The sequence below is a fragment of the Theropithecus gelada genome, chromosome 3, assembly GCF_003255815.1.
Source record: "Theropithecus gelada isolate Dixy chromosome 3, Tgel_1.0, whole genome shotgun sequence".
Classification (NCBI taxonomy): domain Eukaryota; kingdom Metazoa; phylum Chordata; class Mammalia; order Primates; family Cercopithecidae; genus Theropithecus; species Theropithecus gelada.
Window position 1 is genome coordinate 65,124,677 of NC_037670.1, and position 20,778 is coordinate 65,145,454.

The window sequence follows — 20,778 nt, forward strand, 5'->3', positions numbered from 1 at the left end:
ATTTCTTATGAAGTTCAATATAACATCTTATTGACCCAGCAATCCCACTTCTACATATTTATCTAAGATAAATTGAAACATGTTCACATCAAAACTTGCCAAGAATATCTATAGCAACTGTATTCATAATCACCAAAATTGAGAATAACCCCATGTCCATCAACAAAGAATAACAGATGCATTCATACAACGGAATATTAACCTGCAGTCAATAAAAGGAATGAACTTCTGATACTCATTACAGCATTCATAAACCTCAAACGCATTGGCTAAATGAAAGTAGCGTTAGTGAAAAGGCTACATACTGTGACTGACTACAAGGGAGCAGCAAAAGAAATGTCCAGAATAGGTAAACATACAGGGACAGAAAATAGATTAATAATTGCCAAGGCTTGGGGAGGGATGTTGGGGGAAATGGGAAATGACAGCTAACTGCTATGGGTTCCTTTTGGGGCTGACTAAATGATCTAAAATTGATTGTGGTGGCTGCGCCACTCTAAGAATATAATACAAAACCCTGAGTCACACACTGTGAATGAGTGAATTGTTTAGGATGTGAATTATATCTTAATAAAGCTGACTTAAATTTTTTAATAAATGAGAAAATGAATAAATATGAATTATTTTCAAAATTCCACAACACTAAAATTTTAATTTTTTTCTGGAAAGGATTATGGGGATGGGGTGTCCTCACATTAGCAGGTGAAAGTGTAGATTCTGTCCAGCCACTTGGTCGAGTAGGAATAGTGAGTGGGCAGTCAGTATCAGCCTTCAAAAACGAAGTACACATAGGGTTTCCAGATAAAATGAAGGGAGCCCAGTTACATTTAAATTTCAGACAAATAGTAAATAATCTTTTAGTATAAATATATCCCAAATATTGTATGTATATATCCCAAAGTTGTATGACTACAACTAAAAACTTATTCTTTGTTTACCTGAAATTCAAATTTAAATGGCCATCTTGTATTTTTATTTGCCAAATCTGGCAACTCTAGGAACTCATTTACTATTTCAAAAAGTGTGTCATCTTAGAAAAAGTATGGATAATCAGCTGGGTGCAGTGGCTCATGCCTGTAATCCCAACACTTTGGGAGGCCGAGGTGGGTGGATCACTAGGTCAAGAGATGGAGACTATCCTGGCCAATATGGTGAAACCCCGTCTCTACTAAAAATACAAAAACTTAGCCGGTGTGGTGGTGGGCGCCTGTAGCCTCAGCTGCTTGGGAAGCTGAGGCGGGAGAATCACTTGAACCCGGGAGGCGGAGGTTGCAGTAAGCCAAGATTGCGCCACTGCACTCCAGCCTGGCAACAGAGTGAGACCCGGTCTCAAAAAAAAAAAAAAAAAAAAAAAAAAAAAAAAAAATTTGATGAGGCACATGTATTTTTAGTGTTGTGGTGTGTTATGCAAATGCAATTTGAAAAAGCCATTTGCATTTTCTTTATTTCTTATGTATAAAATACATTTTGCTTCTAAAATGAAGTAACCTGAAGGGATAATGTTTGATGAGTATATTTCATATTTATTTGATTAAAATTGAGTTCAATGAATCTGCATAATTGCTGCAAATGTAACTTGAAGGACATTTGGAGCATTGTTGGTTTTCTGCTTTTTTTGTTATTGAGTGAATGGGGATGACAGGAAGTCTCATTTATCGCATGAGCTGTTGAAATATAGAGATCTATATACGTTTTAGGTGATACAGAATCCATATAATGTTCTCATCTCTACTTTACTTGCCTCAAAATTCAATTTTTATCTTACATTTTGTGAAACTAAACAGAGAAAACTTGTTTTCTTCAAAATGACAAAATTTCAGTGGTAGTGAAAACTGTCATACTTTTCCTATCAATTCCTAAGTATGAATTTTACCTCACTTATAATTTGCCCAGTAATAATTTTCTAGAGACACTGTTAAAATTCAAATGATGTGTTTTGAATGGTGTATGTTGTTTCTTTATTTTAAAACTTATTTTATAATTTTAGGAGCCTCCATCATTGAAGCTGGGACCTCAGAAAGTTACAAAAATAATAAAGCAAAATTGTACTGGCATGGGATAAGTTTCCTAAATCATGAAATGCCTCCAGATATTATTCTTCAGGTAAAGCTAAATTAAGAATCACTTATTTCTATTTTAGAATTTTGTTCTTATTATTTATCATGAAAATGTTAATTTTAAAATAGAGGCAATATAAGAGTGTCCGAACTTGTTACAAAACCTGAAATCATCTCATTACATTTTTTATAGTCAGTACACTGCATGAATTATGTCTTATTTTATGGTTAGTAAACTATGATTAATTATTTACTTATTTATCATTTTAAGATTAGTAAACTAGATTATTTTATTCTCAAATAAAACATATACATTCCATGTCTTTTCTGTAAGTTGATTCTGTGACCATATTTTTCCATTGAAAACTTCAGTCATTCAACGAACATTTGTTGAAAGTACTTGTCTGCTAAGTGCCAGTACTGTACTGTGTTAAGTGCTATTCAGACCACATGTTCTTAAGTCTAATTATAACAGGAAAAATCTCCAAGTAAGATCCCCACCAAACTTTTCAGTTACATTCTAAAGGCAATAGCCATCAACAGACAGCAGAGCACCTCTCAACTTTGATCCATATACCTGAAGTTAGTCGCAAATTTAGAACTTTCAGGGGTAAAACCCATTGATCTTATTCCAGTCTGTAGTTTATATCTACAAAGTAGTAGACCTCATTTTTCTTCTCTATCACCATAATCACCACCACCACTCCCATCTCCATCAACACCCTTATCTTCGTCACCACCACCACCATCTTTCTTCATCACAGCCTCCATGTCCATCACCATCACCACCACCACCATCACCATCACTGCCACCACAGCCACCATCACTGCCACCACCACCGCCACCTCCATCACCATCTTTCTTTATCACCACCCCCATGTCCATCATCATCACCACCACCAATGTCACTGTCGCCACCACCACCACCACCATCACTGCCACCACTACCACTACCTTTATCACCACCTCCACCACTACTACTTCAATTATCACTATCACTATCACCACCACTACCATTACTACCATCACCATTACCTCTACCACCACCACCATTGCCATGACCACCACTGCCATCACCATTACCACTACCACCATCATCACCTCCACTGCCACCATTATTACCACCATCATCACCACAATGATCACCACAGTGGTCACCACCATCATCCTCACTACCACCATCACTAGCCTTACCAGCACCCCACTCATGCCCTCTAGCTGCCTTATAACAGGTTACAGTCTAGTTAGAGCAATGAAAGAAAACATGCTCATATGATAAAGGACTCTGATTGATATGAGCATACAGTGCTCTGGAAGAGCAACCACACTAGAGGTGTCTTGGGAGTTTTCCTATTTTATAGGCATAAGAGAGATCTGCAGTCAATAGTGATTAGCTGATCAGTATTATGTGAATGGATTCACATAACTAGTTAAGAGATTAATTCAGTGTTTTCTTTCCAGCCGGATGTCTACCCTGGAAATTGCTGGGCTTTTGCAGGTTCCCAGGGTCATACCCTAATCAAGCTTGCTACAAAGATCATACCTACTGCTGTTACCATGGAGCACATCTCAGAGAAGGTGTCTCCCTCAGGAAACATCTCCAGTGCACCCAAGGAATTTTCTGTCTATGTAAGAAGCCATCTAAATTTGTCATTCAGATTGGCCTGATAGAAGGTGGTTGGCTGGGAATTAGGGGCTGTCCTCTGAACTAGGACAGATAACTAGTTGTGTCACTTATTTCCTGGACTTTCGCTTTCTCACCTACAAAGAGAGAGAGCTGGACCAAATGATTTATATTATTCAACTTTTTTTTACTTTTATCAAAGTTATACATGTACATGTAAAAATCAAGTATTTCCATAAAGTTTGTAAAGAAATAGTTATTCCTTGTCCCACTTCTCCACATCTCCAATTCTCATTATTCCAGAGCTTCTACTTGCAACAATTTTAGATGTTTATTTGGGTACTTGCCTCCATGTTGGCTTTTACCATTACTTCTTGATTTTTCAGTTTTGGTTATAACATCCTCTCATGGAAAGTGAAGAGTAGCTCTTTTCCATGGCACTTCCATCCTCCCAACATGTTTATGTCTTGATTTAAAAAACAAAACATGTTTCTGGATATATAATTCCCATAACAATTAATTCACTCACTTAAAGTACACCCTTCAGTGGCTTTTAGTATATTCACAGAGTTGTGTATCCATTACCATAATCAATTTTAGAACATTTTTCTTACCCTAAAAGGAAACCCCATACCCCTTAGCCGTCACCTCCTATTCCCCTCGTGTACTCCTCCAACCCCTGGCAACCACTAATCTACTTTGTCTCAATAAATTTACCATTCTATGCATTTCATATAAATTGAATCATTTATAATGTGTGATCTTTTGCAAATGGCTTAACTTAGCATACTGTTTTCAAGGTTCATTTATGATATAGTATGTCTCAATATTTCATTTATTTTTTATTGCTGAATAACATGTCATTGTATGGATATATGACATTATTTTCTTCTACATTAGAGAATTTATGAAACAAGTAAAATCAAAACAAGGTGATAAAAGGGCTGGGTGCAGTAGCTGCTCCTGTGATCCCACCTCCTTAAAAGGCTAAAGCAGGAGGATCACCTGAGCCCGGGAATTCGAGGCCAGCCTGGGCACCATGGCCAGACCCCGTTTTTTTTGTTTGTTTGTTTGTTTTTCTTTTAACTTTTATGTTAGGTTCAGGGATATATGTTCAGGTTTGTTATATAGACAGTAAGTAGTAATACCCAACAGGTATTTCTCTGCTCCTCTCCCTCCTCCCACCCCCCCACCCTCAAGTAGATCTCAGTGGCTATTGTTCCCCTTTGTGTTCATGTGTTCTCATTATTTAGCTCCCACTTATAAGTGAGAACATAGGTATTTGTTTTTCTGTTCCTGTGTTAGTTTGCTATGGATAATGGCCTCCAGCTCCATCCATGTCCCTGCAAAGGACATGATCTTGTTCTTTTTTATGGCTGCATAGTATTCCATCAGATCTGTTTCTTAAAAAAAAAAAAAAAAAAGGAGGTGATAAAGAAGGTAAAAATAAAACTAGCACTCCTCTCAAGCTAAAGAGAATATATGAGGCTTGAGTCATATATACATATATAATTGTCAGTACATTATGTAACCATGATGTATCCAACTCTTTTAATAAAAAGTTATAGTTTGATATTAATATTTTTATTATAAAATGATTTAACGAATGTACTCTTTATTTTGCTGTGTTACTACAATTTAAGGAACCTAACAATAAACTTCAGATTCACGTAATGAATTAGTTTGCAGCAGTGCATTCTCCTCTCACAAATCTTCAATTTGAAGGGTTGAGAGGAAGAACAAAAAGCACAAAAGAAATTGCATACAAAGAAAAAATCAGTGTTTTTATCAGTCAACAAAACCTTACTTTTTAGAGGAAATTATTTGCGTGATCAAAATCTAGCAATTGGCCTATGTTTATCTCATTTTGGAAAACATCAGTTCAATATGGGGACCCATTTTTATTTTATTCAAAGTATGCTTATTGCAAATACAGTTATCAGACCAGAGTTAATGCTGGGATTTTCTCTACATGTATGTATCTGTCTTTCATCTATCAGTTGTTTATCTATCAATCATCTTTCATCTGTCTTCTATCTATCTATCTATCTATCTATCTATCTATCTATCTATCTATCTATCTATCTATCTATCTATCTATCTATCTATCTATGTGTCCATCCATCCTCTGTCCTTCTAGTCAGTCCCGTGATCAGCCTTTGGCCTCACTGGTCCCTTGTTAAATGCCCTCTGGGTGCATAGATTAGTACTGGCATGATCACAGCACTGTGCCCCGGAGGACATCAGAGATATCTGGTGAATTATTTCTTCTTTCTGAAAACACAACTGTATCCATTCATTACAATCTCTATATCTGTTGCTTTCTTTATAGGGCATCACAAAAAAATGTGAAGGAGAAGAAATTTTCCTAGGTCAGTTTATATATAACAAAACAGGAACCACCGTTCAAACATTTGAACTCCAGGTAATGTGTGCCCTGGGAAATGATATAAGTAGCTCTATCACTGGAAGAAATTTGTTGGGATTGCTTCCTGTAAAGTGACGTATGAAAATAATTATGACAAAAGCATGAGTTACACACGGCTTATCTGAACTTCATTTCTTAGCTCCAAGTGCTTACAAGGATTTTAATGCAAAAGACAGACAAATGCAAAACCAGTTTCTAAGTCAAATTCTTCCTCACCTGCTATCACTTTTTATAATATATATATTTAATTTCTCGGTTCTTTCTCAACTATTCCATTCCCTGAATATTATTAAGTGTAATAGTTACTACCTCGCCTTGCTTGAGTATAGGGGAGGAGGATGATGGTACAATATGAAGTGGACAGAGGCAGAGAGAAGCTCAAAGGAAGAGTGGATAAAGATTTAATATCAGATAATACAAGTAAAACTCCTAATCCAATGGGGGAAAATATCAACTGTTAACTTATAAATCCCCTGAAACTCGCCAAGGCATATGAAATATATACTCATTTTTTTAATTAGCAACAGGGAGTAACTGAAGAGACGTAGAAGACATTTTATATCATGTAAAACCAAGTGTTTTATGACACTTTTTTTTATTATTATACTTTAAGTCCTAGAGTACATGTGCACAACGTGCAGATTTGTTACATAGGTATACATGTGCCATGTTGGTGTGCTGCACCCATTAACTCGTCATTTACATTAGGTATATCTCCTAATGCTATCTCTCCCCCCACCCCCCCAACAATAGGCGCCAGTGTGTGATGTTCCCCTTCCCATAGGCGCCAGTGTGTGATGTTCCCCTTCCTGTGTCCAAGTGTTCTCATTGTTCAATTCCCACTTATGAGTGAGAACATGTGGTGTTGGGTTTTCTGTTCTTGTGATAGTTTGCTGAGAATGATGGTTTCCAGCTGCATCCATGTCCCTACAAAGGACACAAACTCATCCTTTTTTATGGCTGCATAGTATTCCATGGTATATATGTGCCACATTTTCTTAATCCAGCCTGTCACTGATGGACATTTGGGTTGATTCCAAGTCTTTGTTATTGTGAATAGTGCCACAATAAACATACCTGTGCATGTGTCTTTATAGCAGCATGATTTATAATCCTTTGGGTATATCCCCAGTAATGGGTTGGCTGGGTCAAATGGTATTTCTAGTTCTAGATCCTTGAAGAATCACCACACTGTTTTCCACAATGGTTGAACTAGTTTACAGTCCCACCAACAGTGTAAAAGTGTTCCTATTTCTCCACATCCTCTCCAGCACCTGTTGTTTCCTGACTTTTTAATGATTGCCATTCTAACTGGTGTGAGATGGTATCTCATTGTGGTTTTGATTTGCATTTCTCTGATGGCGAGTGATGATGAGCATTTTTTCATGTGTCTGTTGGCTGTATGAATGTCTTCTTTTGAGAAGGGTCTGTTCATATCCTTTGCCCACTTTTTGATGGGGTTGTTTTTTTCTTGTAAATTTGATTGAGTTCTTTGTAGGTTCTGGATATTAGTCCTTTGTCAGATGAGTAGATTGCAAAAATTTTCTCCCATTCTGTAGGTTGCCTGTTCACTCTGAGGGTAGTTTCTTTTGCTGTGCAGAAGCTCTTTAGTTTAATTAGATCCCATTGGTCAATTTTGGCTTTTGTTGCCATTGCTTTTGGTGTTTTAGACATGAAGTCCTTGCCCATGCCTATGTCCTGAATGGTATTATCTAGGTTTTCTTCTATGGTTTTTATGGTTTTAGGTCTAACATTTAAGTGTCTAATCCATCTTGAATTCATTTTCGTATAAGGAGTAAGGATCCAGTTTCAGCTTTCTACTTATGGCTAGCCAATTATCCCAGCACCATTTATTAAATAGGGAATCCTTTCCCCATTTCTTGTTTCTGTCAGGTTTGTCAAAGATCAGATAGCTGTAGATGTGTGGTATTATTTCTGAGGGCTCTGTTCTGTTCCATTGGTCTATATCTCTGTTTTGGTACCAGTACCATGCTGTTTTGGTTACTGTAGCCTTGTAGTATAGTTTGAAGTCAGGTAGTGTGATGCCTCCAGCTTTGTTCTTTTGACTTAGGATTGTGTTGGCAATGCGGGCAATCCCGCATTTAAAGTTCCATATGAACTTTAAAGCAGTTTTTTCCAATTCTGTGAAGAAAGTCATTGGTAGCTTGATGAGAATGGCACTGACTCTATAAATTACCTTGGGCAGTATGGCCATTTCCATGATATTGATTCTTCCTATCCACGAGCATGGTATGTTCTTCCATTTGTTTGTATCCTCTTTTATTTCACTGAGCAGTGGTTTGTAGTTCTCCTTGAAGAGGTCCTTTACCTCCCTTGTAAGTTGGATTCCTAGGTATTTTATTCTCTTTGAAGCTATTGTGAATGGGAGTTCATTCATAATTTGGCTCTCTGTTTGTCTGTTACTGGTGTATAAGAATGCTTGTGATTTTTGCACATTAATTTTGTATCCTGAGACTTTGCTGAAGTTGCTTATCAGCTTAATGAGATTTTGGGCTGAGACGATGGGGTTTTCTAAATATACAATCATGTCATCTGCAAACAGGGACAATTTGACTTCTTCTTTTCCTAACCGAACACACTTTATTTCTTTCTCTTGCCTGATTGCCCTAGCCAGAACTTCCAACACTATGTTGAATAGGAGTGGTGAGAGAGGGCATCCCTGTCTTGTGCCAGTTTTCAAAGGGAATGCTTCCAGTTTTTGCCCATTCAGTATGATATTGGCTGTGGGTTTGTCATAAATAGCTCTTATTATTTTGAGATACATTCCATCAATACCGAATTTATTGAGAGTTTCTAGCATGAAGGGCTGTTGAATTTTGTCAATACCGAATTTATTGAGAGTTTCTAGCATGAAGGGCTGTTGAATTTTGTCAACGGCCTTTTCTGCATCTATTGAGATAATCATGTGGTTTTTGTCTTTGGTTCTGTTTATATGCTGGATTATGTTTATTGATTTGCATATGTTGAAACAGCCTTGCATCCCAGAGATGAAGTCCACTTGATCATGGTGGAAAAACTTTTTGATGTGCTGCTGGATTCAGTTTGCCAGTATTTTATTGAGGATTTTTGCATCGATGTTCATCAGGGATATTGGTCTAAAATTCTCTTTTTTTGTTGTGTCTCTGCCAGGCTTTGGTATCAGGATGATGTTGGCCTCATAAAATGAGTTAGGGAGGATTCCCTCTTTTTCTATTGATTGGAATAGTTTCAGAAGGAATGGTACCAACTCCTCCTTGTACCTCTGGTAGAATTTGGCTGTGAATCCGTCTGGTCCTGGACTTTTTTTGGTTGGGAGGCTATTAATTATTGCCTCAATTTCAGAGCCTGCTATTGATCTATTCAGAGATTCAACTTCTTCCTGGTTTAGTCTTGGGAGAGTGTAAGTGTCCAGGAAATTATCCATTTCTTCTAGGTTTTCTAGTTTATTTGCACAGAGGTGTTTATAGTATTCTCTGATAGTTGTTTGTATTTCTGTGGGGTCAGTGGTGACATCCCCTTTATCATTTTTTATTGCGTCTATTTGATTTTTCTCTCTTTTCTTCTTTATTAGTCTTGCTAGTGGTCTATCAATTTTGTTGATCTTTTCAAAAAACCAGCTCCTGGATTCATTGATTTTTTGGAGGGTTTTTTGTGTCTCTATGTCCTTCAGTTCTGCTCTGATCTTAATTATTTCTTGCCTTCTGCTAGCTTTTGAATGTATTTTCTCTTGCTTCTCTAGTTCTTTTAATTGTGATGTTAGGGTGTCAATTTTAGATCTTTCCTGCTTTCTCTTGTGGGCATTTAGTGCTGTAAATTTCCCTCTACACACTGCTTTACATGTGTCCCAGAGATTCTGGTATGTTGTATCTTTGTTCTCATTGGTTTCAAAGAACATCTTTTTTTCTGCCTTCATTTCGTTATGTACCCAGTAGTCATTCAGGAGCAGGTTGTTCAGTTTCCATGTAGTTGAGCGGTTTTGATTGAGTTTCTTAGTCCTGAGTTCTAGTTTGATTGCACTGTGGTCTGAGAAACAGTTTGCTATAATTTCTGTTCTTTTACATTTGCTGAGGAGTGCTTTACTTCCAACTATGTGGTCAATTTTGGAGTAAGCGCAATGTGGTGCTGAGAAGAATGTATATTCTGTTGCTTTGGGATGGAGAGCTCTGTAGATGTCTATTAGGTCCGCTTGGTGCAGAGTTGAGTTCAATTCCTGGATATCTTTGTTAACTTTCGGTCTCATTGATCTCTCTAATGTTGACAATGGGGTGTTAAAGTATCCCATTATTATTATTATTATTATTATTATTATTATTATTATTATTCTGAGATGGAGTCTCGCTCTGTCACCAGGCCGGAGTGCCAGTGTCACGATCTTGGCTCACTGCAACCTCCACCTCCCAAGTTCAAGTGATTCTCCTGCCTCAGCCTCCCAAGTAGCTGGGACTACAGGTGCCTGCCACCACACCCAGCTAATTTTTTGTATTTTTAGTAGAGATGGGGTTTCACCGTATTAGCTGAGATGGTCTCAATCTCCTGACCTCATGATCTGCCCACCTCGGCCTCCCAAAGTGCTGAGATTACAGGCGTGAGCCACCACACCTGGCCTCTCCCATTATTATTGTATGGGAGTCTAAGTCTCTTTGTAAATCTCTAAGGACTTGCTTTATGAATCTGGGTGCTCCTATATTGGGTGCATATATATTTAGGATAGTTAACTCTTCCTGATGAATTGATCCCTTTACCATTATGTAATGGCCTTCTTTGTCTCTTTTGATCTTTGATGGTTTAAAGTCTGTTTTATCAGAGACTAGGATTGCAACCCCTGCTTTTTTTTTGTTCTCCATTTGCTTGGTAGATCTTCCTCCATCCCTTTATTTTGAGCCTATATGTGTCTCTGCATGTGAAATGGGTCTCCTGAATACAGCAAACTGATGGGTCTTGACTCTTTATCCAATTTGCCAGTCTGTGTCTTTTTATTGGACCATTTAGTCCATTTACATTTAGGGTTAATATTGTTATGTGTGAACTTGATCCTGTCATTATGATATTAGCTGGTTATTTTGCTCGTTGGTTGATGCATTTTCTTCCCAGCATGGATGGACTTTACATTTTGGCATGTTTTTGCAATAGCTGGTACCTGTTGTTCCTTTCCATGTTTAGTGCTTCCTTCAGGATCTCTTGTAGGGCAGGCCTGGTGGTGACAAAATCTCTAAGCATTTGCTTGTCTGTAAAGGATTTTATTTCTCCTTCACTTATGAAACTTAGTTTGGCTGGATATGAAATTCTGGGTTTAAAATTCTTTTCTTTAAGAATGTTGAATATTGGCCCCCACTTTCTTCTGGCTTGTAGAGTTTCTGCCAAGAGATCTGCTGTTAGTCTGATGGGCTTCCCTTCATGGGTAACCTGACCTTTCTCTCTGGCTGCCCTTAACATTTTTTCCTTCATTTCAACTTTGGTGAATCTGACAATTATGTGTCTTGGAGTTGCTCTTCTCAAGGAGTATCTTTGTGGCGTTCTTTGTATTTCCTAAATTTGAATGTTGGCCTGCCTTACTAGGTTGGGGAAGTTTTCCTGGATGGTATCCTGCAGAGTATTTTCCAACTTGGTTCCATTTTCCGTGTCACTTTCAGGCACACCAATCAGATGTAGATTTGGTCTTTTCACATAATCCCATATTTCTTGGAGGCTTTGTTCATTTCTTTTTACTCTTTTTTCTCTACACTTCTCTTCTCGCTTCATTTCATTCATTTGATCTTCAATCGCTGATACTCTTTCTTCCAGTTGATCAAGTCAGTTCCTGAAGCTTGTGCATTTGTCACGTAGTTCTCGTGTTATGGTTTTCATCTCTATCAATTCTTTTAAGGACTTCTCTACATTGGTTATTCTAGTTAGCCATTCATCCATTCTTTTTTCAAGGTTTTTAGTTTCTTTGTGCTGGTTACATAGTTCCTCCCTTAGCTCTGAGAAGTTTGATCGACTGAAGCCTTCTTCTCTCAACTCATCAAAATCATTCTCCATCCAGCTTTGTTCCATTGCTGACGATGAGCTGCATTCCTTTGGAGGGGGAGATGCGCTCTGATTTTTTTAATTTCCAGCTTTTCTGCCCTGCTTTTTCCCCATCTTTGTGGTTTTATCTGCCTTTGGTCTTTGATGATGGTGACGTACTGATGGGGTTTTGGTGTGGGTGTCCTTTCTGTTTGTTAGTTTTCCTTCTAACAGTCAGGACCCTCAGCTGCAGGTCTGTTGGAGTTTGCTTGAGGTCCACTCCAGACCCTGTTTGCCTTGGTATCAGCAGTGGAGGCTGCAGAAGATAGAATATTGCTGAACAGTGAGTGTTGCTGTCTGATTCTTGCTCTGGAAGGTTCGTCTCAGGGGTGTACCCAGCCACGTGAGTTGTGAGGTGTTGGTCTGCACCTAGTGGGGGATGTCTCCCAGTTAGGACCCACTTGAGGAGGCAGTCTGTCCATTCTCAGATCTCAGCCTCCTTGCTGGGAGATCCACTGCTCTCTTCAAAGCTGTCAGACAGGGACATTTACCTCTGCCGAGGTTTCTGCTGCTTTTTGTTTAGCTATGCCCTGTCCCCAGGGGTGGAGTCTACAGATGCAGGCAGGCCTCCTTGAGCTGCAGTGGGCTCCACCCAATTCGAGCTTCCCAGCAGCTTTGTTTACCCACTTAAGCTTCAGCAATGGTGGGCGCCCCTCCCCTAGCCTCGCTGCCGCCTTGCAGTTAGATCTCAGACTGCTGTGCTAGCAATGAGGGAGTCTCCGTGGGCGTGGGACCCTCCAAGCCAGGTGTGGGATATAATCTCCTGGTGTGCCTTTTGCTAAGACCCTTGGTAAAGTGCAGTATTAGGGTGGGAGTTACCCAATTTTCCAGGTGTTGTGTGTCTCAATTTCCTTTGGCTAGGAAAAGGAATTCCCTTCCCCCTTGTGCTTCTCAGGTGAGGTGATGCCTTACCCTGCTTCAGCTCTCGCTGGTCGGGCTGCATCCGCGGACCAGCACCAACTGTCCGACATGCCCCAGTGAGATGAACCTGGTACCTCAGTTGAAAATGCAGAAATCACCCGTCTTCTGTGTTGCTCACGCTGGGAGCTGGAGGCTGGAGCTGTTCCTATTCAGCCTTCTTGGGCATGCCCTCCTTTATGACACTTTTTGGCCAAATAGTGAGAAAATAAAGATATAACAATAATATATGTTAGAAATGAGCATATTTGTCGAGTTTCATATTTGATTATATATTCATATGCATTTGAACTCATATTATCTGTTCTTATAGTTGGCTTCATAGATCTGGTTTTTAGACAACAAGCCCTCTCTCCCCTGCTCCTCAGCACAGCCAGCAAGGAGTGTAGAAGGGAGAAACAGTGGAACAGAGAGGTCACTTGGCTGCCATATTATCCTCCTCTCCCTCTACTTATCTTTTCATAAGCTCTTTATTCCAGTAGCTTATTTTCCCACTCATTAGACTGATATTTGAAAATAGTTATGCTAGAAAAGAAAAAAGTATATAGGCCAGGTGTGGTGGCTCACGCCTATAATCCCATCACTTTTGGAGGCCTAGGCAGTTAAGTTGCTTGAACCCTGGAGTTCAAGACCAGCCTGGGCAACATGGCAAAACCCTGTCTCTACAAAAAATTAATAAATTAGCTAGGTGTGGTGGCATGTGCCTGCAGTTCCAGCTCCTCAGGAGTCTGAGCTGTGAGGATGGCTTGAGCCCAGGAGGTAGAGGTGGCAACGAGCCGTGATCATGCCACTACATTCCAGCCTGTGTGACAGAGCCAGATCCTGTCTCAAAAAAAAAGAAGAGTATATAATTTTAAAATTTTATCAGTATTCATTGGGATTATTTGAAACGAATTTCTTTATGAGGCATTGATTTTCTTTTCTTTATTTTCAGCATGCTGTTTCTGAATATTTATTATGTGTGAAACTTAACATCTTTAGCAACTGGGGACACCCGAAGTATACTTGTTTATATCGATTCAGGGTCCACGGCACACCAGGCAAGCACATCTAGAAGAGTTGGTGCAGAAGGTCATGCCACATGTCCAGAATATTCAAGAACACTTATTCTCTTAGATGATACTGCACACATAGGAATTGAGAATTAGGAGTGGGAAGAAAACCTCAAAGTGGTTCATACTTGCCTATAAAAAGTAAACGAATTTTACTAATAAAAAATATGGAAGTAAATTAAATATCCTTGCCATAGTTTAGTCTTTAAGGATGCTCCATGTTGTCAGAGCATTGAAAACTCATTTTGTATTTAGAAGAAGATTGTCTCATCATCAGTCTTTCTCATAATACCATCTTTGCCTTCACTGACTCATTTATTTACACCAGGCTTGGGTGTCCACTATCACCACTATCATTTAGTGCTGATCTGGAGGCACTGGTCAGTGCAATTAGATAGGAAACCAGTAATTTTTAAATTAGAGGTAAAAATTAGTGAGGAGTTCTGACCATGACCATTTACAGATAATTTGATGAATTCCTTGAAATGCAATAGAGTCTATTTTAAAAGAATAACAAACAAGGAAAAACTGTTGTAAGTTAGTGGATGCAAAATTCCCACATATAAATCAATATCATTCATAAATAAAAACAACAACCAGTTACAGAGTATAACTTACAAAATCCATTATCATCTTTAGATAATAAACATCAAATAAAAGAAGAAAATAAAATATCTACGTGAAGAAATCCCAAACAGCAGTAAATGACTAAAAGAAGACTTAAGGCCAGGCATAGTGGCTCACAACTGTAATCTTAGCACTTTGGGAGGTCAAGGGTGTGGGATCACTTGAGCCCAGGAATCTTGAGACCAGTCTGGGCAACACAGCAAGACCCCATCCCTACAAAAAATTTAAAAATTAGCCAGACGTCTTGCATGTTGCAGCTACTCAGGAGACAGGTGGGAGGATCACTTGAGCCTGGGAGGTTGAAGCTTCAAGTGAGGTGTGTTTGAGCCACTACACTCCAGCCTGGGCAACCTGTCTGGAAAAAAAAAAAAAAAAAAAAAAAAGACTTCAATAAAATAAATGGAAAGATAGATATACTATATGCCATATCCTTCGATGGGAAATCTCAACTGTCAAGATGTCAATTTTAAGTTAATTTATAAATGTAACTTGATCTCAGTTAAAAACCAGAAAAATATGGCATTTATGGGACAGTTACAAGCTATTAAACAATTATTATTAAAAAAAATAATTTGGGCTGGGCATGGTGGCTCACACCTATAATCTTAGCACTTTCAGAGGCCAAGGTGGAAGAACCACTTGACTCCAGGAGTTCAAGATGAGCCTGGGCGACATAGTGAGACCCTGTCTCTATTAAAAATAAAAAAAATTAAGCGGTGCACACCTGCAGTACCAGCTACTTGGGAGGCTGAGGTGGGAGGATCACTTGAGCCCAAGAATTTGAGGCTGCAGTGAGCCATGATCACTGCACTCCTGACTGGGTGGCAGAGCAAGACCCTGTCTGAAAAAAACAAATTATAGGTGTGTGTGATTGTGGTACTACAATGATGCTTTAAAAATAAATCTTAACTTTTTATTTACATATTTAAATATTTAAAGTTGAAATGGTATATGTGGGATCTTTTCCAAAATAACATAAGGTGAGGAAATTAATAAGAAAATTCATGATTGGCCATGAAATGATCATTGAAGTTGGATGCTGCCAGTCCATGGAGCTTCATTATACTATTCTGTCTAGATTTATAAATGTTTGATATTTTCAATTAAAAAGTTTTTTAAAAATTAAGACATATATATTTTTAAAAACCCAAAGGGGGGTATGTTTTAAATGAAATTGATTCTAAAGTTCATATGGAAGTATAAACTTAGCAAAAGGACAGCCAGAAAATCTCTGAAAAAAATCAACAAAAAGAAATAGCTCTATGACATAGGTATAAAACAATAGTTAAAACTGTATGATACTGGCAAACAGATAGACCAATGGAACAGATAAACAAGTCCAAAACTACATTTACATATATGTGGAAGTTGGGTGTATGATAAAGGTAGCATCTCAAAAGAGTATGGGGGAAAAAACAAATTACTTGGGACAATTATCTAGTCATTAAGAAAATAAAATTCCATCCATATTTCTCACTTTATAACATGACAAACTCCCAATATGGTAAAATATATACAAGTAGGTAATAAAACCATAAAAATATTAACAGGGAAACTTGGGATAATTCCTGTATGGCACTGAATAGAGGAATGTCTTTCTAAATATGACTCAAAATTTAGAAGCCACAAAAGAAAAAAAATTCTACTATATAAAAATCAAGAACCTCTGCATGGCCAACAAAACTTAAAATGGAAAAAATATTCACAATTGACATTATAAGGACCAACCTTTCCAATATATACACAGTCCCCTGAAAGCAATTGTAATATCAATAACACATTAGAAAAATGGCCAGTGAACAGATCATCTAGAGAAGCATATGAAAGATATTCAAGCTTATTTACTTAAGAAAATTGGCAAAACTTATATTGTACCATGTTTCACTGATGAAATTAGAAAGATCCAAAAGTTTGATAATGTTTTATTCCAAGGCTTTGGGGAAACAGGATCTCTCACATATTGCTGGAAGGAATGCAAATAGGTATAACATTTATGGAGGGAACTTGGCCTATCTATAAAAATTAAAGATGAATATATCCTTTGACTGAAAAACTTAACCATGTGCAAAATGCCATATATAAAATGTTATTCATCAGCAATATTTCCCAGGAGGAAATGTAATGAGAGAGGTAGGAATGGGGTAGGAGGAAGTCCCCACATAGGCAGGACCAAAGTGTTTTACTGTATATTTATACTATTTTGTTTTTAAACCATGTTTTAAAAAAACATGGTTTTTAAAGCATGTGAATATTTTGCCAATTAAGGCATTACATGATATTTTAAATAGACATGTTCTTTTGTTTTTTAATACAATGGTCAAGGAGAAAATAGATATTCAATAAGTAAAGAGTGATAAATGTAATGAAAAGAAAAAAATAAGAAAGAGACACACGAAACCAGGGGACCTTAGCCAGGAGACTAGGGAAGCCCCCTGCCAGGAAAACAATTTGTGAGATAGTGGTCTCGGGCTACCCTCTGTATTAGATTCCCCTGGTCATATGAGAAAAATCAGTGGGCTTTCTGAAACACCCAGGAGCTGGAAAGATGAAGATAGAGAAAACAACACCAGGGTGCTGCCTCTGTATATCCTCTTGAGGATGTGGATATGATGGGGTGGTATGAAAATGGAAAAGACCTGGGTGCCTTTTATGAGGTATAGTAATGCCAGCGCTCCCATTTTCAGCATGGAAAACCAGCACAAAATTATGATCCTCATCTCCTTCTAAATCACCCTTTTGAATACAGGGTCCACTTCTAGCGACCCTGGGCTAAGGGAAGCTCCAAACTCCTCCTGTTCATGTGGCCACACAGCCGTAGCCTACTTTCTGTCTCTTTGCCAAGCAGATTGGAAGCTTTAGCAAACAATTCTCTATGTAAATGTGTGTTTTCTACCTGCTAACAGGTAGCCCACCAAAAACGTACCACTTCATTGAAAAGGTGGCTTTTTATGAAACCATGAAAGCCATGTGCAGTGAAGTGGGGCTGGGAGTGGCAGCAGTGCTAGGGGTGGTCATTCTTTGACTATAATGGGGGCACATGTGTGACACTTTGGAGGAACTAGAAGTTCAAGAGCTGTGCAAAAATGGCTTAAGACTGATGGGATGGCAGCAGACAAATGGAGTAGCTGGAAAATGTAGGCAGTGCTACCCAGGGAAGTAGACAAAAGATTTTAGACTTTAACTGAGGAGCAACGTTTTTGTAGCCATTGAGGATCTAAGAAAAGATTGTGATATAATTGGAGTTTAGACATATCACACTGGTTGGCATGTGGAGAATGGACCATAGAGGCCCAGGAGTAGGCAGCGGAGGTCAGTGAGAGAGTTGCTGCAATAGTCCGGGTGGCAATTAGTGGGGATAGCAGGATGGAGAGAGGCAAATGGAAATAAAAGGGGAAACAGAATCAATGGAAAGGGCCAGTAGGCTGGTTAGAATGGGATTCATTCTGAGTCACAAATAGCCACTGCTCTCATGGGGTAAATAAAGAATTGCTTCCATGCTTTCAAAGTGGAAGTCAGTTCGCAAGAGTCTTTTCCTTAAGGCAGTTGAACTAAGCCTCCTTCCAGCAATTACCCATGACATGCACCAATACTTGGCAAAGCCAGCTTTCTCACAGGTAGTAATGATGCTGGCATCCCTTTGTGTTCCCTTGGCTTTCCTTAGGTTGAGGAATAAAGTATGGAATTCTATTTCAAGTGGTGGATATTAATTCCAGTACGTTGGTGTAAATTTAGAGTGCAGGCTTGAAATCAGGAGGTGTGAGTTAAAAATCAATTTCAAAGCTAACAAGTACTGTGACCTTGAAGAGTGTTCTAGAAAAGGAATTTTTGGTTATAAGAAAGAGAAAGGCCCTACAACTAGTGCAGTAGTTGGGAGAGGGTTCTTACAAAGTTCCCAAAAGATCATGAAATGCAAGGACAGGAAATGAAATATAGCCAGACCTCATGAGAATAGGACCAAGGGTCTGGAGCTGCAGCTGTTCTCTGGAGTTGCACTCATGACTAGTATGGCTGTTCAATACCAGCCAGGTTCCTGGGAGTGGGGGAGCTGTTTAATGGCAACATACTCCTGCCTCCACACATCCCACGTGCAAGCCCCCTGACAATGGAACTCTGCTGCTCCTCCCATCCAGAGGAATGATTGAATTCAGAAAGAATTCAATCATTCTTTTTTCTTTTCTATATCTTATGATGATTTGGCATTATAAAAATCTGGGGAGGCTGGGTGTGGTGCCTCAAGTCTGTAATCTCAGTACTTTGGGAAGCTGAGGGAGGTGGATAACTTGAGGTCAGGAGTTCAAGAACACCCTGACCTGTTGCAGGAAATCAGAGGACTAGAGAGACCAATGGGTGGAACAGGAGGATTTTGTTAAGGTGCACACCAGCTCAGCAGATTCGCAACCAAAAGGCTGAGCCCTGAGCAAAAACAGGGCTTGACTTTTACAAGCAAGCTTACAGGAACAGAACAAAGACAGTTAATCAAACAGTGACAGGGCTCATAATCTTTAGCATAGCTTGTGACCTTGCAGCTGCATTGAAGAAGAAACAGGAACTTACAAAACTTGCAAAATACAGGTGCTTATAAAAATAGCTATGAGTTACAGCAAGGGGAAGGGGAGACAGTAAAGGAATTTGTTTTTCTTAACCTTGCTCTGGGGGAATGTCTGGAGCCCAGTTCTTTGGCTTCCGACTTTCCAGACAGTGTTGTCAAGGTTTTGCCAGGGCCCTGCCTACCACTGTCCTTGGAATGAGTGAGTTAAGTACAGGAAACTTGTTTTTCTCTTTTAACTCCTGCTTCAGACCAACATGGTGAAACCTCGACTCTACTAAGACTACAAAAAATATAGCCAGATGTGGTGGTATGCACCTATAATCCCAGGTACTTGGGAGGCTGAGGCAGGAGAATCGCTTGAACCAGGGAGGCAGAGGTTGCAGTGAGCCAAGATTGCACCATTGCACTCCAGCCTGGGCAACAAGAGAGAAACTCTGTTTTAAAAAAAAAAAAAAGTCTGGGGAGAGGAGGGAGTTCTAAGTGGCCAATTTTTTTAAAAGTTAAAAAAAATTAAAATAAAAATCTGAAGAGATTGCCCCATCCAGGGCTAGCCAATTCTTAGAGATCACACATCTTTCATATGCAGACCCAACTGCTCCAACTACCTCCTTATCTAACTTTCACATGCCAAGCCAATATTTCTCCTGCCTTAAATCATCCAGGGCCAGGTACCAGACAACTAGAGACCACTCCTAAGGCCCAGTGTCTGCCAACATTATTCAAACGGGCCAGTTCTAAATTGTTTACCCTTCCCTGCTTTGCCTTTGCCATGGAAATCCCCATAACGGCTCTGGCTCAGGCTGTCTGCTTGCTCCAACTTTTGCCACCTGATCTATCTTAGTCCGTTTGTGTTGCTATAAAGAAATACCTGGCTGGGCATGGTGACTCAGGCCTGTAATCCCAGCACTTTGTGAGGCCGAGGTGGGCAGATCACGAGGTCAGGAGATCGAGACCATCCTGGCTAACACAGTGAAACCCCATCTCTACTAAAAATACAAAAAATTAACCAGGCGTGGTGGCAGGCGCCTGCAGTTCCAGCTACTCAGGAGGCTGAGGCAGGAGAATGGCGTGAACCCAGGAAACGGAGCTTGCAGTGAGCTGAGATCACACCACTGCACTCCAACCTGGGCAACAGAGTGAGACTCCATCTCAAAAAAAAAAAAAAAAATACCTGTGTAACTGACTCATGTCCAGATGCTGGCCACTCAGAAGTCAAAGAATGAGAACTGAGGTGTGGTAAAAGGAAAGCAGCTTTTATTGATCAAATGCTAGCAGATGAGAGAATAGCTGGACTCAGCCTCAAATGAACCCTCTCAGCCTTCTGGGCTGAGTAAAGGGCTTTAAGAAGAAAAAAGGTGTGGAAAACTTACAGGAGTAGTGAAAAAGAGAGTACATGGCTGCCTGTCTTTTTTTTTAAAGATAGAGTTTCGCTCTTGTCGCCCAGCCTGGAGTACAATGGTGCGGTCTCAGCTCACTG

The 20,778-nt window shown here is 39.3% G+C and overlaps 1 protein-coding gene across 2 annotated transcripts in view; it reads left to right on the top strand.

Moving 5' to 3' along the window:
• Positions 1–14,308, top strand: part of SUN3 (Sad1 and UNC84 domain containing 3) — a 46,166-nt gene extending 31,858 nt beyond the window's left edge. For both annotated transcript variants that reach the window (XM_025379616.1, XM_025379615.1), the window contains exons 8-11: positions 1,988–2,103; positions 3,520–3,687; positions 6,015–6,107; positions 14,008–14,308. In XM_025379616.1, the coding sequence (XP_025235401.1) occupies positions 1,988–2,103; positions 3,520–3,687; positions 6,015–6,107; positions 14,008–14,127 (497 nt within the window). In that variant the 3' untranslated portion in view covers positions 14,128–14,308. The remainder of the gene's footprint in view (positions 1–1,987; positions 2,104–3,519; positions 3,688–6,014; positions 6,108–14,007) is intronic.
• Positions 14,309–20,778: the final 6,470 nt, after the last annotated feature.